The following is a 21,370-nucleotide window of genomic DNA, read 5'->3' on the forward strand; positions in this document are numbered from 1 at the left end:
CCTCCAGGTTGTTCTGAGAAGTGGAAGACTATTCAATAACGAAGCTTTTCTGCAGTGCAGAAAACATAGGAAGATTTATTAGCCAAGAATAAAAAAAACCAGTATGACTCAGTAGCTTAGTGATTAGGTGTTGCAACTGAGAGCAGGAAAGAAATTAATTTCTTGCTACAATGACTACTTCTATATTTTACATCTAGCAGCTGAACAAGAAGATACACCACAGCTCTCAAGCAAGGACTAGAATAGGTTTTTCTACCTCTTAAGAGAGTACTTTACTGTCTAGACTACAGAATCATATTTCCTTTGGTATTTGATGTCTGGGCTTAAGAAGTTGAAGAAGTATCTTGAATTATTTTCTCAACAGTGGTGTATTTCGGCAGGAGGGAGAGAGCAACCTCAAACAGAACAGTTATGGTTTATAGGTAGTGTAAAGGTTAGGGCAGAAGTGACAGATACATGTACATACCCTCAGACACATATAGCAAATAACCACAGAAATTATTCTTCCTATCCTATAGCTATCAGGCTCCTTGCAGATGTGTTCCACCACCACCTCTGACTGTCCTTTTAGAAGAAAAGACTTCATCCATCTTTGAGAACCAGGGGCAGGCAAACATCTTTTCAAGATCTTCACAGGCTACCTGCCCCATATACTTCATAGGGAAGCAAGATGCCTCCCTTGCACCTCTGGATGCCATTCCAGAACAAATGCCTAAATGTGTTTTAGACCCAGCCTGAAATTATTAGAGTCTAAAAAGATATACCTATATACATTTTGCAATGTATGTCTTACATACATCTTGCGATATCCATATTGCAAGAAGTAGATAAAGTATCAAGTTATAGAAATAACTAGGAAAAGTACCACAAGATACCACTGCAAACAACACATTACATTTCCTAAATGTATGCACACATTAACTTTAGTATTTGTTGGCACACAGATATTTTAATGACCTACCACAGTGCAATATACTCACAGACAGACAGGTATATTTGTGTCTGGGTCCAGTTGACATGTACCACCATTGTAACAGTAGCCATCACATAACTGACAAGTAGAGGCAATCTTTCCGTTACTGCAGCTGTCATGTTTAAAAAAATACAAATAGCCATCAGTAATTTTTTTTAAATCCAGTGTGAATTACCTTATAGTAATCTATATATTTAAATACTCCTTTTACGGTATGTACAAGATCTACTGATTACAGGAATTCTAGGTTTCCACCCTGAAAAACGTAGCATAGGCAGTGAGCTTCTTAAGAAAAATATTTTGCATCTTTCCTTTTATTAAGTTCATGAAAACAAACTATTCCTATACAGTAATCACTCAGTAACACAACAGCACATCCCACTACATATGCTTTCATTAGTATACAGTATGTCTCTACCATTGCCACAGATACTGCAGAAAGAAGAACAAATTTCAGAAATGTGGTAAAACTAGACTGTTAACTTCATTAAATATTCCTATTAGAATATTTTCCTAGTGAAGAGTTGCTCAGTCTCCTGCTATATGATGCTTCTCCCAGTGATGAGTGCCCCAAAAGTTGGTTTAAAAAGGCAGGAGCCAGTAGGTTCTTCTAGATTTAAGTATCTGTATGCTCAAAGACACTGTTCTGATGTGATCAATTCAGGGGCTAGCCACTGAGCAACAAATTTTACAGATTTAAGGGATTTCATGGCTATTGAGTATGCAATTTTGAACATACCCCCCCACTTACTTGCATGATATATCATTATTGTCCTTGTTTATTATGCAGTGTCCCCCATGACATCTTACACACTTGTCTACTTCACATTTTGGACCCTCAAATCGTACTGGACAGACACATTCTACACTTCCATCATCAGAAATAGTACATGATTCAGAATTCACACAATAATGGTGGCAAACATCTGCAAACAACACGAAAGCTAGATATTAAAAGATATGAAAGAGTATCACATCATAAAAAGTAATACTCTTAGTTTTTTGGCTTTTAAAAAGTACAATAATAAAAACAAAATGGCAAATGAAGCTGGTGACTGATTGGCAAGTATAGGAATCAAGAATACCTAAAAACAGACACACGATATATAGTAACTTAGTTATAACTGCGAAGTGAAAAAAAGGTATAAGCTCATAAGAGAGATTTTTTTCTTCCAGATGTTTAACCATCTATGGCATTGCCCCAGATGATATGACTAGTGATGAGAAAATCAGAGTAATGTTAATATATTTAATGGGACATAGGGTGGATAAGAAACTTTTGATACATTCACATTAGTGTTAACAACATTATGTTATACTGAAATGGTATTTTGAAATAATTAAGTTTTATTTTCATTTATCCACATATTAAAATTTCATGAAGTTATAATAATAATGTATAAAGACATAATCCATAAATTCTACAAAAAAGTATACACATGCTTATCTTCATAGACTTTGAAAGAACCCATTAGCTCATTTAACGGCTTAAATGTCCACAGGATTGAGATTTCACGTAGTGATTTCTTTAACTCTCTAGAGGCACCAGTAATTCTCATTTTTTTTCCATGTAGTTTTAAAAGAAATAAGTTGCTTGAAGAGGCTTCCAGTGCCTCAAAATACTGGTATTTTAACATTTAGGTTCATTTCCATTTATGCAGTATTGACAGCTTTCCTTTGGTTGAACAGCTCTTTTTTAAATTCTTGTCATTTAAGCTCCTCAATGGGGCCAAATCCCTAAAAATCTCTCTGCTTCTAATACTTTCCCCAGTTCGGAGAGGTTAATATTGTCTTGAGCTTTTCATCACGTTCCTGACGGGCAGGTGAAATAACTGAAACACAACATGTATACAATTCTGAACTATCTCTCCGTGTTAACTTAGAGTTAAAATGTTCCACATGAACAAAATATTACCTTCCTGTCAATACTACAAAGTTCCTGTCTATTTAAGTCCAGGATATGACTGAGGGTGACTCAGGAGCAGCTAGAAGTAGAGCATTATCAAGCTGTTCACTAGAAAACGAAATTTTGACCAAATGGCACCTTCAGCCTTGAATCTGAAAGTGTAAACACTCAAAACTGTTGTTCAACTGGGAGGCACCTTGAAAAAAGCATATTAGAGACTACTAAAATTGATATATTTTCCTGAGCGTATTCAAGACTGCTGGGTGATTGGTGAGGGTATCTTGTAAAGTGGGAAACGCATTTTGCTTATGCTTCTCTGTGTTTATTTTGTTCCCCCGTCAGACGTATTTACGGGCTGTCAGGCCAGTTTTACTCATAATCTTGGGAAGAGCTCTGATGAAGGACAAGGGAGTTCTGCCTGACTGTTGGAGGAGGGTTTTTTTTTGGATCATCCACTGTACATCTCCACCTACCTATGCAGACTCTAGACTAACCTACTTAGATGATCACTACTGAGGCAGCAGAGAGGCTTAAAAAACACTAATTGAAGTAGTTTGTTGTTTGTAGTCCCCCAATTCGAGGTACAGATTGGTACTTTTTGGGGGTGGTGGCAGCATCTTTTTTCCTTTAAGAAAGAAAAAAAACCCTACTTTTGTTTTAAAAGCTATTATTAAGAGATATTTTATGAAAAAAACATGTCAACAGGCAAGTGTTTCCAGGGTTGTTAGGACAAAAATTCCCCCAAACTGAAAAATAAGAGCTTTATACTCTCTAAAAAAATTACTGGTTTTTATTATTGATTATAGTCTCAAACTCTGTTAATCTTCTGCTATATCTAAAATGTGGTTACTACATTTGGACTGGAATGGCACACAAATAGTTCTTTTTTCTTTCAGGAATTTCAGTTTCAGGGAAAATAACAGCTTGTGAGGTCACTATATGCACTTTGAGTTACAGTAAGTGGATGAAAACATTTTTCTTTTTCTTTCTTTTTTTTTTAGGTTTTTGGTCCTTAAACGGTTCAAGACATGAACTTTAAATATTCTGTATGTCTCATTTTAGGAATTTTGAATAAGGAGCTATATGTAATACATCAAATACGTGTGTACACAATCACATGCATAACCTTAGTGGAATTCTTTACAAATTCATTTACTTTTAAATTCATTTTTCCAGTGCTTTGACATGGAGCACATTTTAGTTATTAGCCTTTATATGAACTAACTGCAGGAGAACCTCTGCATTGGGTAATTGGAGATGATAAGTGTGAAGAAAATAAGGTCCTCACAGTCTCACAATACAGCAAGCAAATGCCTTGTCCTTGACATAAAAAATACCAATAATATTTTCAACTTGGAGGCGTGAGTAAAATACCTATTCACCTTCATGTATCATTCTTTCCTTATGAATTGGCTCTAGTTACATCATAAAAAGACTAAAAAAGATAATTTAGAGACAACTAATCTTTGTAATAAAGCTATATTAATATATTCCAACATACATACAAAGTGAACACAGAGTAAAAAATCATACAGATATATTTGTTTACATTTACATTATTAACTGTGAACCTTTAAAGTTATATAAAACTGTCATTGGCCACCAAAAATAGTCTAAAACATTGTAAGCCTTTTTCCTAAAAGTATTAAGGTTTAAACAAGCAAAAGCCTAATTTTATTTTGTTTTCTTTAATAAGTTTGAGTCTCTCTGAATCGTGGCATTTTTCCAAAGCATCAGTAGACAATCCAAATCTGATAATAAGCACTCTGTTTTAAAAGTACCCCTAAATTTACATTTAAATTAATTCTTAAAAAAAAAAAAGAAAGATGTATGCAGAAGCATTCAACTAGAAACAATTTGTTTGGTTTTGGGTAAGCCTTAAGTAAATATTTTTTCTTAATCTGTGTGTCTGTCTGTGCATGATTTATGTACTATGCTGTTTTCAAATACCCAATTGTGTTTGCAGACAGTTATTTGTGGATGCAGTTTGTTTAATACCAAGTGGGACAGAATCACAATTACTGCTGGTTTTTCATTCAAAGGTTTCAATTTATTTCTAGTCTCCCAACTGGAAATACTTTCAGTTTATTTCAGTACAAATCCTATTTCAGATACACACTAACCCTTTTCTTGTTTGACAGACCTTTCACTAAAACTAAATACTTTTTGTACCTGGTAGATAATTCTAAACTAGACCTTTACAGCAGCTAATTTCCCTTCCATTTGGTTTAAATCTAGCTTTCTTTGGTTAATTCACTGAATTAGGTAATAAAGAAATGACGGATTTCACGTTTAATGCTCTATTCTATAACAAGCACTATGACAGTCTTCTATTTTTTTATATACATTACTATATCCAAATCTGATTTGACTTGAGAGAAAATATAGAGTGGTTGTTAGAGAATACATCCCCTTATATTCTTCTGCAGCTGCTTGCAAAGAAAGTTATTGTAACACTTAACATCAGAGTGATTAGCATTTCTCAGGTGCTTTAATTTATAAGACATTTACATGTTTTAAGAGACAAGACCCAAATATGCTATACGGAGCAATATGAATATAAACCTACATTTCAATCAACAAAAGTGTTTTTTCTTACATGATGCCTCGTGGCTTTAGCAACATTCTCTGCAGAAATTAAAAAAACTAATTTAATTTGTGCCAGATAATGTGAGACTTTTCCATTCAACACATGCAGGTGGTAAACAAAAGATTCACATAAATATAAAATTTAAATCCACACATCTTTTTTCAAAAAGAGGCAGAGGTAAAGGAGAGAGAGACAGGACTGTGTGTGTGTGTAAGTTCATCTGTTATAATGTCTTTAGGCAAAGACATCTAAGAATACTCAGAAAAAGACAAAACTATTTTCTATCATCCTAAATAATGAACTCCCATGAAGAATGGATCTGTAACAGTTCTATTTCTATGTAAAAGTGTATAGTCATGGTCAAGTTAACCAAAGGTATTTCCTTCAAATCCAGAGAGCTTTCAAGAGACTAGTGTTACAAATTGCAATTTATTTTTTGGAGATTTAGAAAAAATTCTTCTTTCTCACTGCAATCTTTCCACAAGTTTAGAAATCTAAAATCTAGAGACTAAGAATGCATGACTGAATAGCTTACACTTACCAAAGGAGCGTATCAAACAAAGTTCCCATATTTTAGACATAACAATAGAAATAACTGTATTTTTGTATGCTTCAGCAAGGTTTTGGGCACATCAGGAGAAGACAAAGAACAAGCCTTCCTAATAGTTTAATCTCAGACAGAAGAGTGCTATAGTAAAAGCAAAACAGGAATACAGAAAAGGAGATTTTCTAAGAAAAAAATTCTGATCTCAGAACAATAATGACTTTTATATTAGAGTTGTTACTGAGGCATCATGTCAAAGAGACTTAAGGAAGACAAATCAAAATTCTGAAATGAGTGACGAATAGAAGAAATTCAAGATTATGTTCAGCTTTCCTGACTCTCTGGAAAAGAAGTAACAGTGATCCATGTAAAGAGAAAGTATGGAGAGAAAACATAAATGGAGTAACAATGGAAGGCCTATTGGTAGATAATCTTTCCTCTCTCCTCTGTAAAAGAACTGAAAATTTAGAGAAAATTCTACATAGACAGAAGTGGCATGGAAACCTTTGGAAAACAGTATCTCAGCGAGAAGAGACTGGTCAGTTAGCATGAGAAACTACAGAGAACCTCAGCTGCAAAGGCTAGAACCTAAGCTGTGAGCATCACCAAAGAGAAATACTTAAAAAAAGTGAGTTCCAATACTATGAGAGAGCAGAAACCACACGGCAGGTAATCTTGGACTGAGTAAGATGAAATAATACAGAGGAGTGAAAGTCAAAGCAGTGGTTGTCAATATGCTACTTACTCAGGTTAGAAATAAAAAGGAAAGGCAAGCTAGCAGTTGGAAACACAGGTGCTGGCTCATCTAGGAGATAAGGGATACCAGAGACCTTCTTATATTTTAACCAATTATGTCATTTCACTATTTTTGTGATTTCCACTAACATCCAATTACAAATGTGAGATGTTTAAGTAGAAAAATTTAATAGAGTTATCTCATTTCTATTGACAAAAAAAGTTGTCCTGTACAGTTCCATTTTAGGTGTTATTGAAGAAAATACTGAAATAAGCCATTTCTACAAAAGCTCTTTCTTCTCCTGCATACGTAAGTGAATTTTGTGGAAAATTACTTACAATACTGACATCTGTCTCCTGTATACTCAGGCAAGCAGTGACAGAAGGGTTGATTTCCAGCAGTGACACTGCAGGTTCCTCCGTTTTGGCAAAAATGATCACAGACTGTCTGATTGCAGTTTGGTCCTGTAAAACCCAGTGCACAACTGCAGGTAGGCCTCCCTATTTGAAACAAAGAACACTAATTTATGATAAAAATAAGTAAACATTAAAATAAAAAAACATTAAATATATTTCTCATAACAGAGCAAATTAGCACTACAAATGTTAGCACTGTGAGATATGAACACCTCAAAAACTGCATCTATTCTTTTTATAGTTGTACATGTCTGGTCATTATTTATTTGGGAATTATTTTAAAAGACAGTCTGAAATAGGAATATAAAATATGACTTTAGAACCATAAATTGTGAAAAGCTTTCCAAATCATCCAGCCAGACTGGGTTCCTCTAATTGCAGAAGACAAATGGTTATATGATCACCATTGTAATGTCCTCAGGATGCATTCTATTCTTGAATCTACAAACTTTTATACAAATCACATGGATAAATACCTACCTACTAATACTTATTAATGCACTAATACTCAATTTTACATAACACAATTTTTACTAGACCACAAATGTGTGCCTTGTTCTGCTGTCCTAGTAGGCTCTCATATAATAAATAACTTAAATATGGCTATACTGTATCAGACCAAAGGTGCACATAACGCCTGGCATCCAATGTCTGAAAAGTAGCAAACACCTAGGGAAAAAGGCAGAATTTTACTCAAAATAAACTCCTTCTATATAGTGGATTGCTTTTTTAGAGATTTAAAAATAATGTCTAAGCCCCTGATACAATTTCCTGCTATGATTTTCCCTATTTTAATTTTCCTATAATTTCCTTTATCTAAATCTCATGTCATCTACAAGACAAATCTTGTAGACATGAGATTTAGATAAAGGAAATTATAGGAAAATCATCAGGGGAAGCTAACAGGCAAAGACTCATTCCTATGAGTAAAGTCACAAAAACACCATATCTCTCACTAAAGGACTGCATATAGGCTGGGAACAGTCAGACAGAAAACAGGAGACAGGCAGAACAACAGGAATGCCTATTGAAGAGACTACAGAAAACCCAAACAGTAACACACATGCTTTACGCAAGTGGTAGAAGTCTAAGACTTAAGCTGGAGAACTAAAATGTCTAGCTTTGAATGGGAATATCAAAATAATTGGCTGTGGCAAATTTAGAGAAGGAAGGCAACCAACGGGTTGTTGCAAAACCAGTACAAATTTACTTGATATCTAGTCTTTGCTGGCGATGGAATAGCTACCTGTTAAGAAATGTTAATGTCAATCAGATTAGCAAGTTAACTACATAATGCACTGCATGGGGAATGCAAAAGTCCTTTGCACTGGAACTGCAGGCATAAACAGGAAAAATGCAGTATTGGTTTTGTATTATTGACTGTTCAGTCAAGATAACAATATGACTTTGGAATCTGAAAGAGATCAGAAAAAGTCAGTATATGCTGTAATAATGAGAGATGCCAATTGCCCCTACATTTACATTGTAAAAATTCACATCAGGCCATGAGGCAGAAACTAAGTTCTTAGATATAAACAAATACTGCTTCATGGAAGGGTTGGCTAGAGAGTGCACAAGAGAAGCTATGGCTGACGTGGTCCTGAGCAGCACATGGGATTTCGTATAAAATGTACAGAAGTCACTCTGGAACAGTGGCTATAGTGTACTTACATCCAGCATCCTTGCACAAGCACCAAAAGCCAAAGTAGTCAAATGTCACAAAGTAGTCAAAGTAGTCAATGACTGAGAGTTACTTTCTCATAATAATTCTCTCTGATCTTCATATTAATCTACCAGGAAATCCTTACTGCTGCCTGATTTGCTGAAGGTCTATAACTCAGTCCCTTCCTTGCTGGCTTTTGCCTCAATTCATTGTTTCCTTAGCATGTTTTTATGCACTGTCTGGTATAGGTATCCACATCTACTTTCAAACTCACATTTGTCTTCTGATGTCTCTTACCACAGCTGCCCCTAGAACTCTGAACTGTGCAGCTCCTCCTATCTTCTTCTTGTTTCTTCTCTATTTAGTTTCCTGTCTCTTTAAAGTCCTGTGAATTAAACTAAGTATTTCATAAATCCCACAGTACTCTTTCTTCTGGTCTACCCCTGTTTTAATATCATACCATCATTTAGCATAATTTTCATTGGAGAATTTTTCAATGCAACAGAAGTGCCCTCATTTTTTCTACTTCCTCTGAGGCATACAGAAGGATTTATTTATTATTTTTCTTTCCTCTACTTCTTAATCTTCTGTTACTTCAAATCCTTCACCTAATTCTGTTCCATATTTTCTATTTCAAGCTATGCTAAATTAAAGTGTTTTGCAAATCATCCTAAAGGCCAGGAGATCAGTTAGTCTCTTCCTCTAATGAGTACTGTAGGAACAAAACCATTGACTTAAAATAGCTCCAACCAGTTTAATATGCATCAGCCTGGTTATTCATATCTGTCCCCTGTGATATAAACATTAAATCAAAGATGTTGAACTCAGATGTTAGCACAGGCTCCTTTTTTTTCCCCCCATGCATACACTTGTATTCAAACTTCTAACCCAGAGTCAGGGGGTTTCACATAATCCTAATTTGAATCAGTGTTTCAATTATAAACTTAAACCAAATAGTTATAGAATATGATCTAGAGGTCTAAATTCAGTTTTTATTATTAATATTCTTCTATTTTGTAAAATGATGGGGCAATTATATTTTCCTAGTTTGTACAAGAAATTATTCTATTCTTGCTAATGTAGGCTTATAAATATGCCAAATTGCTGACAGTATTATGAAAGTTTAATTCAGTATAGCCTAAACCCCATTTTTGTCACTCAATTTAACTTGACTTTTAGTAATGTTAATAGTTCATTGCCTATTTATACACTGATTGTTGGCATCTGAAATAATAATAATAATAATAATAATAATAATGACATTTTAATCTGCCTTATTCTCATAAAATATTGCTGATAAAAAATGGTTCCAAGGACATTTTAATAAAATTGCAGTATTAAATAATGTCAACTAATTCCATAAGTTTTTGTATCATAGTATCGGAATATTGATTTATGTTTGCAAAGCAAATAGTCATGCTATCCAAAATGTCGCAGATTATAACTAATGGCCACTGCATGGTAATCTCATGCACAGAGAACATTTACACCGATCATGACATTTCAGGACTAGAGCTGTATAGAAACAACAGTAAAGTTGTCTCGTAACCTCTGACCTTAGCCACCACAAAACATTCACAACATACATTACAGTATATAAAAATTTTAGTTAGGGAAGTGTTCTGTGGATTACTAACTGCTTCAAATTTAAAATTTTAGCTATCCATCTTCTGGTATATTCTATGCAAAAACAAGAAAAAAATCACTTTCAGAAAGAAAAAATATTTCCCTATTTTGAGTTCTTCCTTCCTCATTGCTATCCTCAAATGGATTTACTGCATGACAATACTGTCTTCTTTTTCTCTACTTACTACAGGTCAGCATCCTAGCTTTAACCTATCCTCTTCTTAAGTCTCTTCCTTAAATCCAGGAGAACTTTCCTGTTTAGATCATCTATGTTGAATAATTTTGTTTGTAAATATGGCAAGAGTGACAAGGTGGCAACATATACTTAGCATGTCACCTGTAAAATGCTCCAATTTGAAAACCACATTAGTAGTATTTAGACAGAAAGAAGCATATCTTTTTGTTCCGCATTTCTCCACCTTCCATTTTCATGACCATATAAGGCATACCGCAATTTAAGAAGAAGGAAATACAGCTTTTTATTTTAAGAAAATAACAATATTTCTGTAAGCTTTTTGAAAGTTTCCAAAAATAAAATCATCTAGAAGAATGCCTGCACCAAGAGAGAGAAATTTTTCCTCTTCCACTCAATGGAAAATTCACTACCAGCAATGCGTAGTTTCAAGTTTTTGCGTACAAATATGCACATGTTTAATTTGCATATTGCACTTGGTGTCACTATTCTAGAAAAAAAGGTGGTATTTGTTCTTCTATAGACTTCTATAAGTAATATCATGCCCTGTAGATGGTTAGCATCAGCAGTTTGCGGGAACCTGTGTGGCTGATGAACCATAACTAGCTTTACTCCAGCAGTAGTGGAGAGAAGCTGTATTCCAGTGTATAATTATGAGCTGAAATGACTGGGATCAATCCCAACAGATAGGCATTCTCTCCACGTTGGGAGAGAAAAGGAGAAAAGAGCCATCCCAAAATACACTGGAGTAGTCTCCAAGGCTGCTCTCAGCTAGGCCAGCGGCAGTGGTTCTGCTGGGACCACGTGATCAGCTGCACATCAGACAGGACACCCTCCATGTCCATAGATAACCACCACCCCATTCCCCTGTCCCCTTCCCCACAACACGCCCCCGTCCTGGTCGCATGCAGGTGCAGCACGCCCGCTTGGGGTGTCCCTGTACGACATTGCGGGCACTCATCTGACACGAGTGACGTAAACACCTGCTTCAATGCGAGCGGAGCTTCCAGCAGGCACCACTGTATCCCCAAATCTGCCTGTATCGACTGCTTATAAAACAGAACACTGAATGTTTTTGAGACCAATTAGGTATCTACTTCATACGTAATCTTTAATATTTTGGAGCAGAGAGAGTATTTCATCAATTTTCATTTGGCAGAAAGAAATAACAATGTTTTACTCATTTTGATACAAACATCACAATTCTATGTGATTAGACATACCCTTGGGGGAGTAAATATAGTATAAATATGTATTTATCTAATTTTGTGAACTATTTAAATCTAGTTAATATGTTCAAGACATTCAGTAAATTATTGCTCCAACATTTTTACTTTAATCTCAGAAAAAAGGAAGTGTATTTTTATGTTAACATTTTTTTCAAAATTCCCACTAATTCAGTTTATTGGAAAGTGTTCATTATTATAACCAAACTTTTAATTACACGTCTCAGATGTGTACTTTTAATTAACTGATGACATTTTCTTTGTTCAATTATTGTAGTTCAATACAACTGTCATAAACTTATAAATTTTAATTAAAGCTGCCCCAATCTTCAGCTATATAATGTTCACACAGGAATTTGCCAAAAGGCTTAGCAGTAAGTAAACCAACAGTGAATAATCCCTGAATTGCCAGTGGGATTTGTTTAACAAATTAACATGTGTGTGCAGATAATGAGGTTCTACAGCTTACCACATCCAGCAAAGATTTAACACAATCAAGTTTTTAAAAAATGAGTAATACTCCGCAGTTTAGTTAATTGGTTATCACATTACTATTATACTTTAGGTGGTGAAAGAGAACAGAATTTACAAGCTCAGTTTCACTAGAAGTGCATTGTACATGCTGTGTCATTCTACTTATATCAGAATACGATGAAAGATTTGTTTTCAGGATATGTCTACCTCAGTATTCAAACCAGAATCCAACAATAAGGAAATTCCCTGACTGCTAGGGAAGCATCACAGCAGCTGTGACCCTGCAGAAGCTCATTTTCCTCTGAGGGCTCTGGGCCAAATACCAGTAACATGTAACAGAAAAGGTTTCCCATGAGGAGACAGAAAACATGGGCAACAGCAGCTTGGATGAGCCAACATCCCAGCAAGACGACCAGATTTTGCCCTGAATTTACAGAGGCACTTCTATGTGACAGAATGAACAGGCAGCAAATGACTCCTTGGAACCAGGAGAAGGTGGAAATATAGCAGCTACAGGGTCCACCCTTCTCTGTCATCATGCTGATGGTCCATGACAGCCATCCGCATGGTGTACCAGTGCGGCTGCCTCTGCTCACAGTGGTGCTAGCCCAGAGACACACGCTTGCAGCTGTGCAATCTAAACGCACTCACGGTCCCGAAAGGGGACGCACGTAGAATGACACTTGTTAGATAGACTGCATCAAGGCTATTTGAGTTGGATAATACAAGAGAATCAATAAGGGCAATTACAGCTTCTAAGAAAGATGGATTCCAAATAAGCTGAAGTTATCTCGGTCATTTCTGTTTTGCAGATAGAATTTGGATTGGCACTAGCACACATATGCAACTTGCAGAGGAAAAAGCTCAATCATTTTGAATAAATAAAAAGGAGAAAATTTGGAAAATATGTGCAACTTTTTGGCATCAGTTTAGTATGAGAGTTTGATAAGCCAATTGATTAAAGGATGAAAAATGTAACTGCTGCTTTTTGATGAATTGGTCACGAATATTTTCATATGGGAGCTGGTATGCACAGATAGGAATAGTATAGTAAAACAAATTAAAATGGTATTGGGCTGACTTAATTTCCATAGTAATTTTGTACTTTCCAGACATGAAAGAATTCCCTACAGAAAAAAATGTATTTAATATACCTATTGCTAGTGGACAGGTCAACCTGGTAGGACGCAATATTTGAAATCTGGGCACTTACTACAATGCTTAAGTTCTATAATCATGAAGGAAAAACAGAGGAATTCCTGTGAATACAGAACCTATACATTCCTAGATGTTGCAATGTGCAACATTAAAGCAACGTGTACACTAACGACTCGCACATGAATCTGACAAAGCAGATCAGCCCTTTTTTGAAGGCTCAGATAATGAGAAGGAAGTGTGTGAATGCTGGTCTCTTCTGGTTTTCACATCCTCAGTCCAAACTGTGAATTGTATGTGCAGCCCTTGCAGCCAAATGTGCATTGACTGAATGATATTTAGCATAGTGGTATATTTTAGTGGAAAGAGGAAACTGTTGTTGCAAAAATACATGAGGAATTATAAAACCAGTTTTGTTGAGTTAATAGATTACAGGTATTGGGTGCCTCTGAGGTGTTCAGTTTAGCTTTCTCTTATAAGATATATAAGTACACCATGGATTAAACTAGGATATGGGGACATCTTGCTGACATGGTAGTTTGTTTTGGGAAGACAGGATTTATGGCCTGATATAAATAAGAAATACAACCTGATAAGAAATAGAGATTTCTTCTTAATAGAATATTTATAGGGTCTAGGGGCAAGGCTTGCAAGGAAGATGAGATGGGGATCAATTTGAAAATTTTATCTAGAATGCTGGATGGAGTCACCTTGATTTAGAAAGATCCATGGTATTTTTTCCCACGTCTCTAGCACATGGAAGTTACGGCACTGGCTTTAAGGCATGGCTACACTCATGAATTGGAAATGGCAGATGTGAGATCCATTTAACTTGAAATATGGTTATTAAAAAATTGATCAAACTGGAAAAGGAGAAACAACACAGCAAAAGAATATTCCTATCAGCAGGTATGTCCAGTAAAAGTCATCAGAACTTTTGACATCCGATAGACTTGGGAGTCAGGTGCCCTCTTTGTACTTAGAGGTAGCAGCTGCAAGTTTAAGATCCAGTTCTCCTTTGGTAGTGAGCAAGAATGGCTCTGCGCTGGTCTCAGCTCACAAAGGCTTGGCATGCTTTGGCCAGATGTGGTACAGTAAACTTCTGAAGCAGTTAAAGATTTGGATTCCCAGAATCAGGCAATCAGAGAGTGGAGTGTGGATTGCGGTCACGTCAGTGCTGGCTCTCCTCGTGCTTTTTTGGTGTGGTTACATTTGCCTTTTTGAGACCAAGCAGAAATAAGGATGTCTAAATGTCCAGGCCCTCTACAGCAGATGGGGTCACTAATAACAATCCAGCACAAGTATATTTTAGGATATGCCCATATCTCTCCTTCATTCACTGGTGACCAAACCTACTATGCTAATATGCCATCCAGCAAGGTGGAGAGATTTTAGAGGTGGTATTTAGCAGGAAAAAAAAAGTCCAGGATACAGAATAGGTGTGTGACCACAGCAACTGTTAGCTGTCCAGTAAAGAAAGAAGCAGCTGCTGAAAGTGAGTGAGTTCCACGGTTACTGCCCAAAGGAAGAAAACTCTGAAGTCTCTGCAGGATTCACAAGTAAGCTGAATTATAGGAGCTAAGTTATTAGTTGTATAATGCCTTATAACCCCATGAAAGTATCAATTAAATGCCAGATATGTAGAGATGTGGGAGTAAATATAGTTTCTTCAGGTGACAGTGAAGTTTTGGCATGTCATTTAAATCACCTGTGTGTTTTTCATTCACTTGCATATCCTCACTAAACATGTATTGATCTCACTAAATTGATAAAAATCTCAGGCTATCATTTCTGTCAGTAGTTCCATGAGCTGTTAGAAGCAGTTTCAAGTATAATTGATCAATATCAACTACAAATAATTCTCATTTTCTAATAGGTAGTCATTATTACTGATATTCACTATAAACGATATTACTAATCCAAAATGATTCAGACCTGAAGAACGCTTTGTTTGGCACCCAATAGATTACTAGATTTGGATTCACTTAGATTTTTGCCACCACATCTCATTAGGCAAGATGGTACGAAGAAGGTAAGGATCCACAGAAGCTGGTATAGTAAGGGAAGTTAAATAACTAAACTAAATAGGCTAAGTTAATTAGTAAGAAATGCTGAGGAAAATGCTGAGATCTAGGCTGCAACCCCCAATCACAGCAACTAAGATACATAACTTTCCCACGTCGCAGGGAGCTGTTTCCCTCCATCTGTGAGAAAAAGTCACAAGCTCTTCTTCTAAGGTCAAGTGCCTGCACTTTTCTTGTAGAGACCAAAATACTGTTTTTTTCATCACACATGAGGAAATGATTCACACCATCTTCAGGAGGTGATAGACTTCTCTGAGACGAAGAGACTAGACTTCAAACTCCCCCTCTAGCTGTTCCACTATGAATCAAATATTTAAATATTCCTTGGAGCGGAAAATTCAAGCTTCCCCTTTCTAACAGAATTACTAAGTTATAGAGTACTACTTATCATACTTTCTCTCTCTAGCCCAAACACTGTTTAATTACATTATACAAGCTACAACAGCCTACATGTAAGGGACAAAGATCAGTTCCCAAATATCTTTGGCTTGGCAGTCCGGATAATCTCCCTGAAGATAAGAGATGTGATTTCAAATTCCTTCAAGCAAACAAAGGATTTGAATTCTGATCAACCAAATTTTCCTGAGAGACACATGAGGAAAATGCCTCATTTTGTGAATTCTAATAAGACATAGGTAAAAGACTGAGCTCACACATCTCTAGTTTAAGGAAATATCTCTACGCGTATACCCAATAGCACCTAAAACTTTAGGAGCAGCACAAAAAATTTCAAGGTAGAATTTAGATAGATAGAAGGCAAGGTGCGTGTGTGGGGGGGATTGGCCTCCAGGTGTGGTTAGACTTTGGCCTTCAGCCTGCTTTTACAATTCCCTTTCTACACCTCAACATTTGTGTCTCTACACTGAATACTTACACGCTCCCTTTTGTGGGATGTAATTTATTTCTGCTCAGACACTGAGATACATGAATGAAAAACACTATTTAGTACAAAGTATGTGTACAGTATATACCGCCATATTGCATATAGTTTATGCTTAGACAAAGGAAAGAAGCTACAAACAGATAAAACATTACAAACAAGAAATAGATTTGAACACTTAGATTAAGGTCATTATACTAATATCCGAAAGCTGCACAGAAATATTTACCAAGGACAGAGGCTCCACAGGTTCCTCCGTGCTGACAGTAATTGTAACAGTGGTTCCTCTCGCATCGTTCACCGGAATAGCTTGGCCAGCAGTGACAGCGGGGATCGCCCTTCTCGTTTATAATGCACTTCCCTCCATTTTCGCACGTCAGTTTACACGTATCATCTGCAGTAAAAACACACAGGGATCACTGGACTTTTCAATAATTTCAGCAGTTCTGTTTCAGGTTACTGGCAAACCAGAACTTGGGGGCATTTTAAACAGATCTACAGTTCCTGGTAATGGGGAGGGAGGGGGATTCACTTTTCAAAATGGAGAGAGCAAACCGTTACTGCTGTTTCCACAGTGCTAGATAAAAGATACTTTTAGGAGACCATAAGCCCTCCTTGGAAAGGCTGTCAGGAGCTCCACGCTGGGCTGAGCAGCAGCGTGCTCTCCTGTCCCCCTGGACACTGTACACTCTCCTGCACGAAAGGCAGCGCCTCTGCCGTGCAGGCACTGAGTGCTCATGAAGGTGCTGCCACTTTCTTAGCTCCCAGGTACTAGGTAACACAGATCCCCAGTAGGCCAGATTCAATCTTTCCATAATGCTATTTGCAGTTAAATTTGTGCCTGTCTTGGAAGCACTGTGAGAAATAAATCTCTATTCATTTCAGTGAACAAGAAATCAAATCACTCAGTGACACCAACAAGGAATTAATTATAGAATAGCATGCATACAATGCTCAAACATCCAAATAATTGTAATCCTAAAGAAACAGACAAGCACCTTTTCAGCCCAAATTATGCCTTCAACAGTAAGGCCTTTCATTTCTCATATAACAAAATGAATTCTGTGAAGCCAGACTGATGCCTAACTAATCCAGCAGTTGAACCTACACGTCCTTTTAACAAGAGGGACAACGCAACACTGAGACTATTCAGTAATAGATCCACCAGTAACACCGATGTTTTGCTGAATTAGTAAGTTTTAAACAACACATGAAAAAGATTACGGGTATCCTTTATCTCCTACGCTTTTCCAGATCTAAGATTGATTGACACAGGCATGCCAACTCTTCGTCCTGCTGTTTAAAGAAAGAGGTTGCTTCTCAAGTGCTGAATTTAGGAAAGCCTGATATCCTAGAGCTAAGGTTTTGTGGCTGAGGCATCTCAACTGTAAGGTTTGGGCTCTGAAGTTTTAACTGTGATCAAGGCTTTGAGAAGTGTTCTCTCGAGCATGGACTCTACAGAGCCCAGTAATATAACTGGACTTTCGCAGCAGCCTCTCCTGCAAACTAACCTACATCTCTCTTTTCTGCCTGTCAAGGTCCTGAGCACGCCCCTCCTCTTAGGGGTTTGGTTGCCTCTCACCAAGGCAAGACCTGAGATGGTGCACAAGTGCAACCCGGGATCAAACTCCAGTGAAAAGACCTGCAAGAACAGGGGCCTTCACCTGCCTTTTGCTTGGGAGCTGCCTTTAAGCTCAGGCCCTCACCTTTGGTCCCCAGGGGAGCTACACTGCAGCCACGTCCTGGCCTGGCCATGCAGGTGCCCACCCCACCCCACGGACCTCGCCTCCTGCCTTGACCTTGGACCTGCCTCGTCACCGGGGTCCGGGCAGCAGCCCTGCGCCCTGCCAGCCCCGCTGTCCCCACAGCTGCGTCCCTGGCACGGCAGCCTGGCCCTTGCTGCTCCCCACCACGAGCCAGCTGCTTAGGCAGATCTCGTGGGAACCCATCATGCTTGAAGCTACCACCCCTCTCGCACATTAAGTGGAAACAGGACAACAAATCTGGAAGCTATTGCGGGGGGACTGACTGGCAGAAAATGTGATTATACAAACCTCATGAGGTCAGAAGTTTAGAATAAAAAATATGAAATGCCATACAGTCTTTATTTTATTGGTATCCACCTTGGATATATAAGTCTGCTGCAACAAAGCTACTTTGTATTTGGGAGTCTGAAGATGCCTCAGGATTTTATTTATTTAGGTGGTTCATTAAATCCTTTGATGTTCCATGAACCATTCTTCAGTTACTCATTATAGAAGTTGTTTAAATGAATAATGCAGCATATCTTATTGGACAGAAGCCCTATTTTTTTTGCTTATCTTATCTGTTTTACTTATCATTAGTCATGAGTTTATAGAGCAGAGCTTAGTAAAAACTGAATAAGTAACACTGAAGTACAGACAAATGCTCATTTTTATGAACCTATAGCAAAATTCTTAAAATATCAGCTCCATTTTGCTTCTAGAGTAATTCTGAAGAATTAAGATATAAAATTTGAGAAAAATATATAAATTAAGAGAGACTCCATGAATTCAACATAAAAATACACTATCAAAAGGCATATTTATAACTACAAAACATGAACTACAAACTTCATAGTTACCCTAACTGCACCAGGAAATACTCACCTCTTCATATTTTCATAAAAATACACTGGGCCAAAAATTGCCTGCAGTAAAGCTTTTCTAATCCAATTGGCTTTCAAAGATTGGGACACTCATGTCCTATACTTTTTAAATGCAATATATATTAAGTAACTTTACATGATACTCAACTGAGAAAGTTTCTGAGAAAGAAACAAGAAAGAAAAATAGGAAAGGGTATAATATTTTGTATCATCACAGAATTATTAAAATTCTCTGCTTTTTCTCTCTCTATCAAATATTTTAAATTCAAGAGTTTAAATGTGACTTAAATATGAAACAATCAAGGAAAAGTTTCTACAACAATTTTGGACTTTAAGCAAGCTAAGAAATAGGATTGAAAGATGAAGATAAGCTAGTTTTAAAATCCTGTGTTAGACTTTAGCAATATAAGGGCTTTAATGCTGTTGTTTTGTTGTCTGGAAGTAGAGACAAGAATCAAATTACTCTTGCTGATTCACATCAACTGAGTACAAAAGGGGAATCAGATGCTTTTGTGTGGGAGAAAGGAACGGAATGGTCCTGTAGAAGACAGGAAGAAAAAAGAATACAGGAGAGAAATACAGAAGAATGGTTACGAAAAGCTGAATACTCTTAATTTGAATTAGCGAAGAGCTTCAGAAGAGCTGGGAACATCTCTAGCAAGTACGCCCTATTGGAACAAAGTAAAGAAAAAAATTTTTTAAATCAAAAATGTTTCTACCTTGAGTAAAGTCAACACTGGTCAGATCTTGCTGGAACTCCAACTCAAACACCTCTCAGTTGTCCTTTTTAATTCTTGAAATGTCAGAAGTAAATAATTTCACTTGCTAAACTATTGGCTAATATTCAAGCTACTGAATCTGACATGATAGAAAGTAAATGGTTATAGGTCATGTAATTTTATATATTCTCCCCTAGTCTGATTATTTTGTCTTCTGCTGCCTTGGTTTGTCTACTTCAATCTTAATATTTCTTCAATAAAGAATAGAATAACTTTGATTTGCTCTTTTTCTTACATTTTTTCCTCCTGATATGAATGTTTGATAATATTAATGAACTTAGGGCCTATTTGCTCAATTTTTGCCACTTTCCTCTAACCAAAACCAAACTTCTTACACAGAGGAAATACTGAAAAAGCAGCAATGCAAAACTTTCTGAACTACTGATACTTCTACCTTTACTTGTTCACTTTTTAGATATTCCATCCCTCTCTCCCAAACACACACATACATTTCTTTCATTGGTACATCTATAAAAACCCTTTCTTTCTTGAGCAAAATACAACTTACTTTTCGCTATTTTGCCCTCTGAAAGATCCACTGATTTCTAGACTAGCAGCTTATTGGAGAGATGATGCTATGGAGCAAAAGGTGAACGAAATATACTCATAGGGACAAGAACAGTTTTCCTCTGCACAGTGGAAAATATTCTTCTCAGGTGGCATAAAGTTATTTGCTCTTGCCTACCCTGAAGAGAAACGTGTAGTTATATTTACTAAGCTGAATGCACCCATTCAAGAGACTCAAGTTCTCAAGTTCTGGTAAGGTTGTATAAATATTTCTGTCACCCCAGAAGAGGCCACTACTATCTGTCAATTCTCCATAAGCCAAAACTTATATGAAGTTGCAATCTCCAAATTTTGTCTGAATGCTATAAGACAGACCCTCCTCTTTAAAGACCACTTCATTGCCCTTCACATATTCTGCTTTTAAAAATCCATTTACTTTACAATCCCAAATGGAACAGAAGTGTTCAGAAAAGGATGCACAGTGAGAAAAACTAACCAAACACCTGCTGTAATTTAATACATTTTTTTCTGTTCTGGGAAAACATCAGTCCCAATGGTATATCCCCATTCTAAACACAGAAGATAACTGCTGCAACCAATAGATTCTTTCAAACAAGAAGTTGTTTTCTGTGTTTGACCACTGTTCTATTTGCTATCAAAAAAGACTGAAAGCAGGACAGAAATCAAGAAGATAGCATGGATTGAACTGCCGTAGCTTTTGCTAGTAAAGCTCCCTGAGGCAAAATTTGTGGGTGAAAAGGAAGTATGTAGGGATTAAGCTCTACATCCCCAGCCAGAGAGCATTTGGTCTGCCTGCAGTCTCAGTGTGAAATGGGCAAGCACCCACAGAAATGCACTGCAGGAAATACCATGATAAATTAATGGTTTCATCTGCTTTCAGAAGCAACATCATATCTGAGCCTTTGTAATTTTTCTCAGGCTTTTCCTCCAGCCAAGACAGCACAAATATCCCCTTCCTAAAATGAAAG

The 21,370-nt window shown here is 36.8% G+C and overlaps 1 protein-coding gene across 1 annotated transcript in view; it reads right to left on the reverse strand.

Moving 5' to 3' along the window:
- The window catches only part of LRP1B (LDL receptor related protein 1B), a 572,531-nt gene that overhangs the window by 21,952 nt on the left and 529,209 nt on the right, over nt 1-21,370 (reverse strand). Inside the window, exons 83-86 of the mRNA XM_026088976.1 lie at nt 16,696-16,860; nt 7,088-7,249; nt 1,725-1,899; nt 981-1,085 (exon numbers count right to left, since the gene is read on the reverse strand). Coding sequence (XP_025944761.1) covers nt 981-1,085; nt 1,725-1,899; nt 7,088-7,249; nt 16,696-16,860 — 607 coding nt within the window. The remainder of the gene's footprint in view (nt 1-980; nt 1,086-1,724; nt 1,900-7,087; nt 7,250-16,695; nt 16,861-21,370) is intronic.

The sequence above is a fragment of the Apteryx rowi genome, unplaced genomic scaffold, assembly GCF_003343035.1.
Source record: "Apteryx rowi isolate R43461 unplaced genomic scaffold, aptRow1 scaffold_8, whole genome shotgun sequence".
Taxonomy (NCBI): domain Eukaryota; kingdom Metazoa; phylum Chordata; class Aves; order Apterygiformes; family Apterygidae; genus Apteryx; species Apteryx rowi.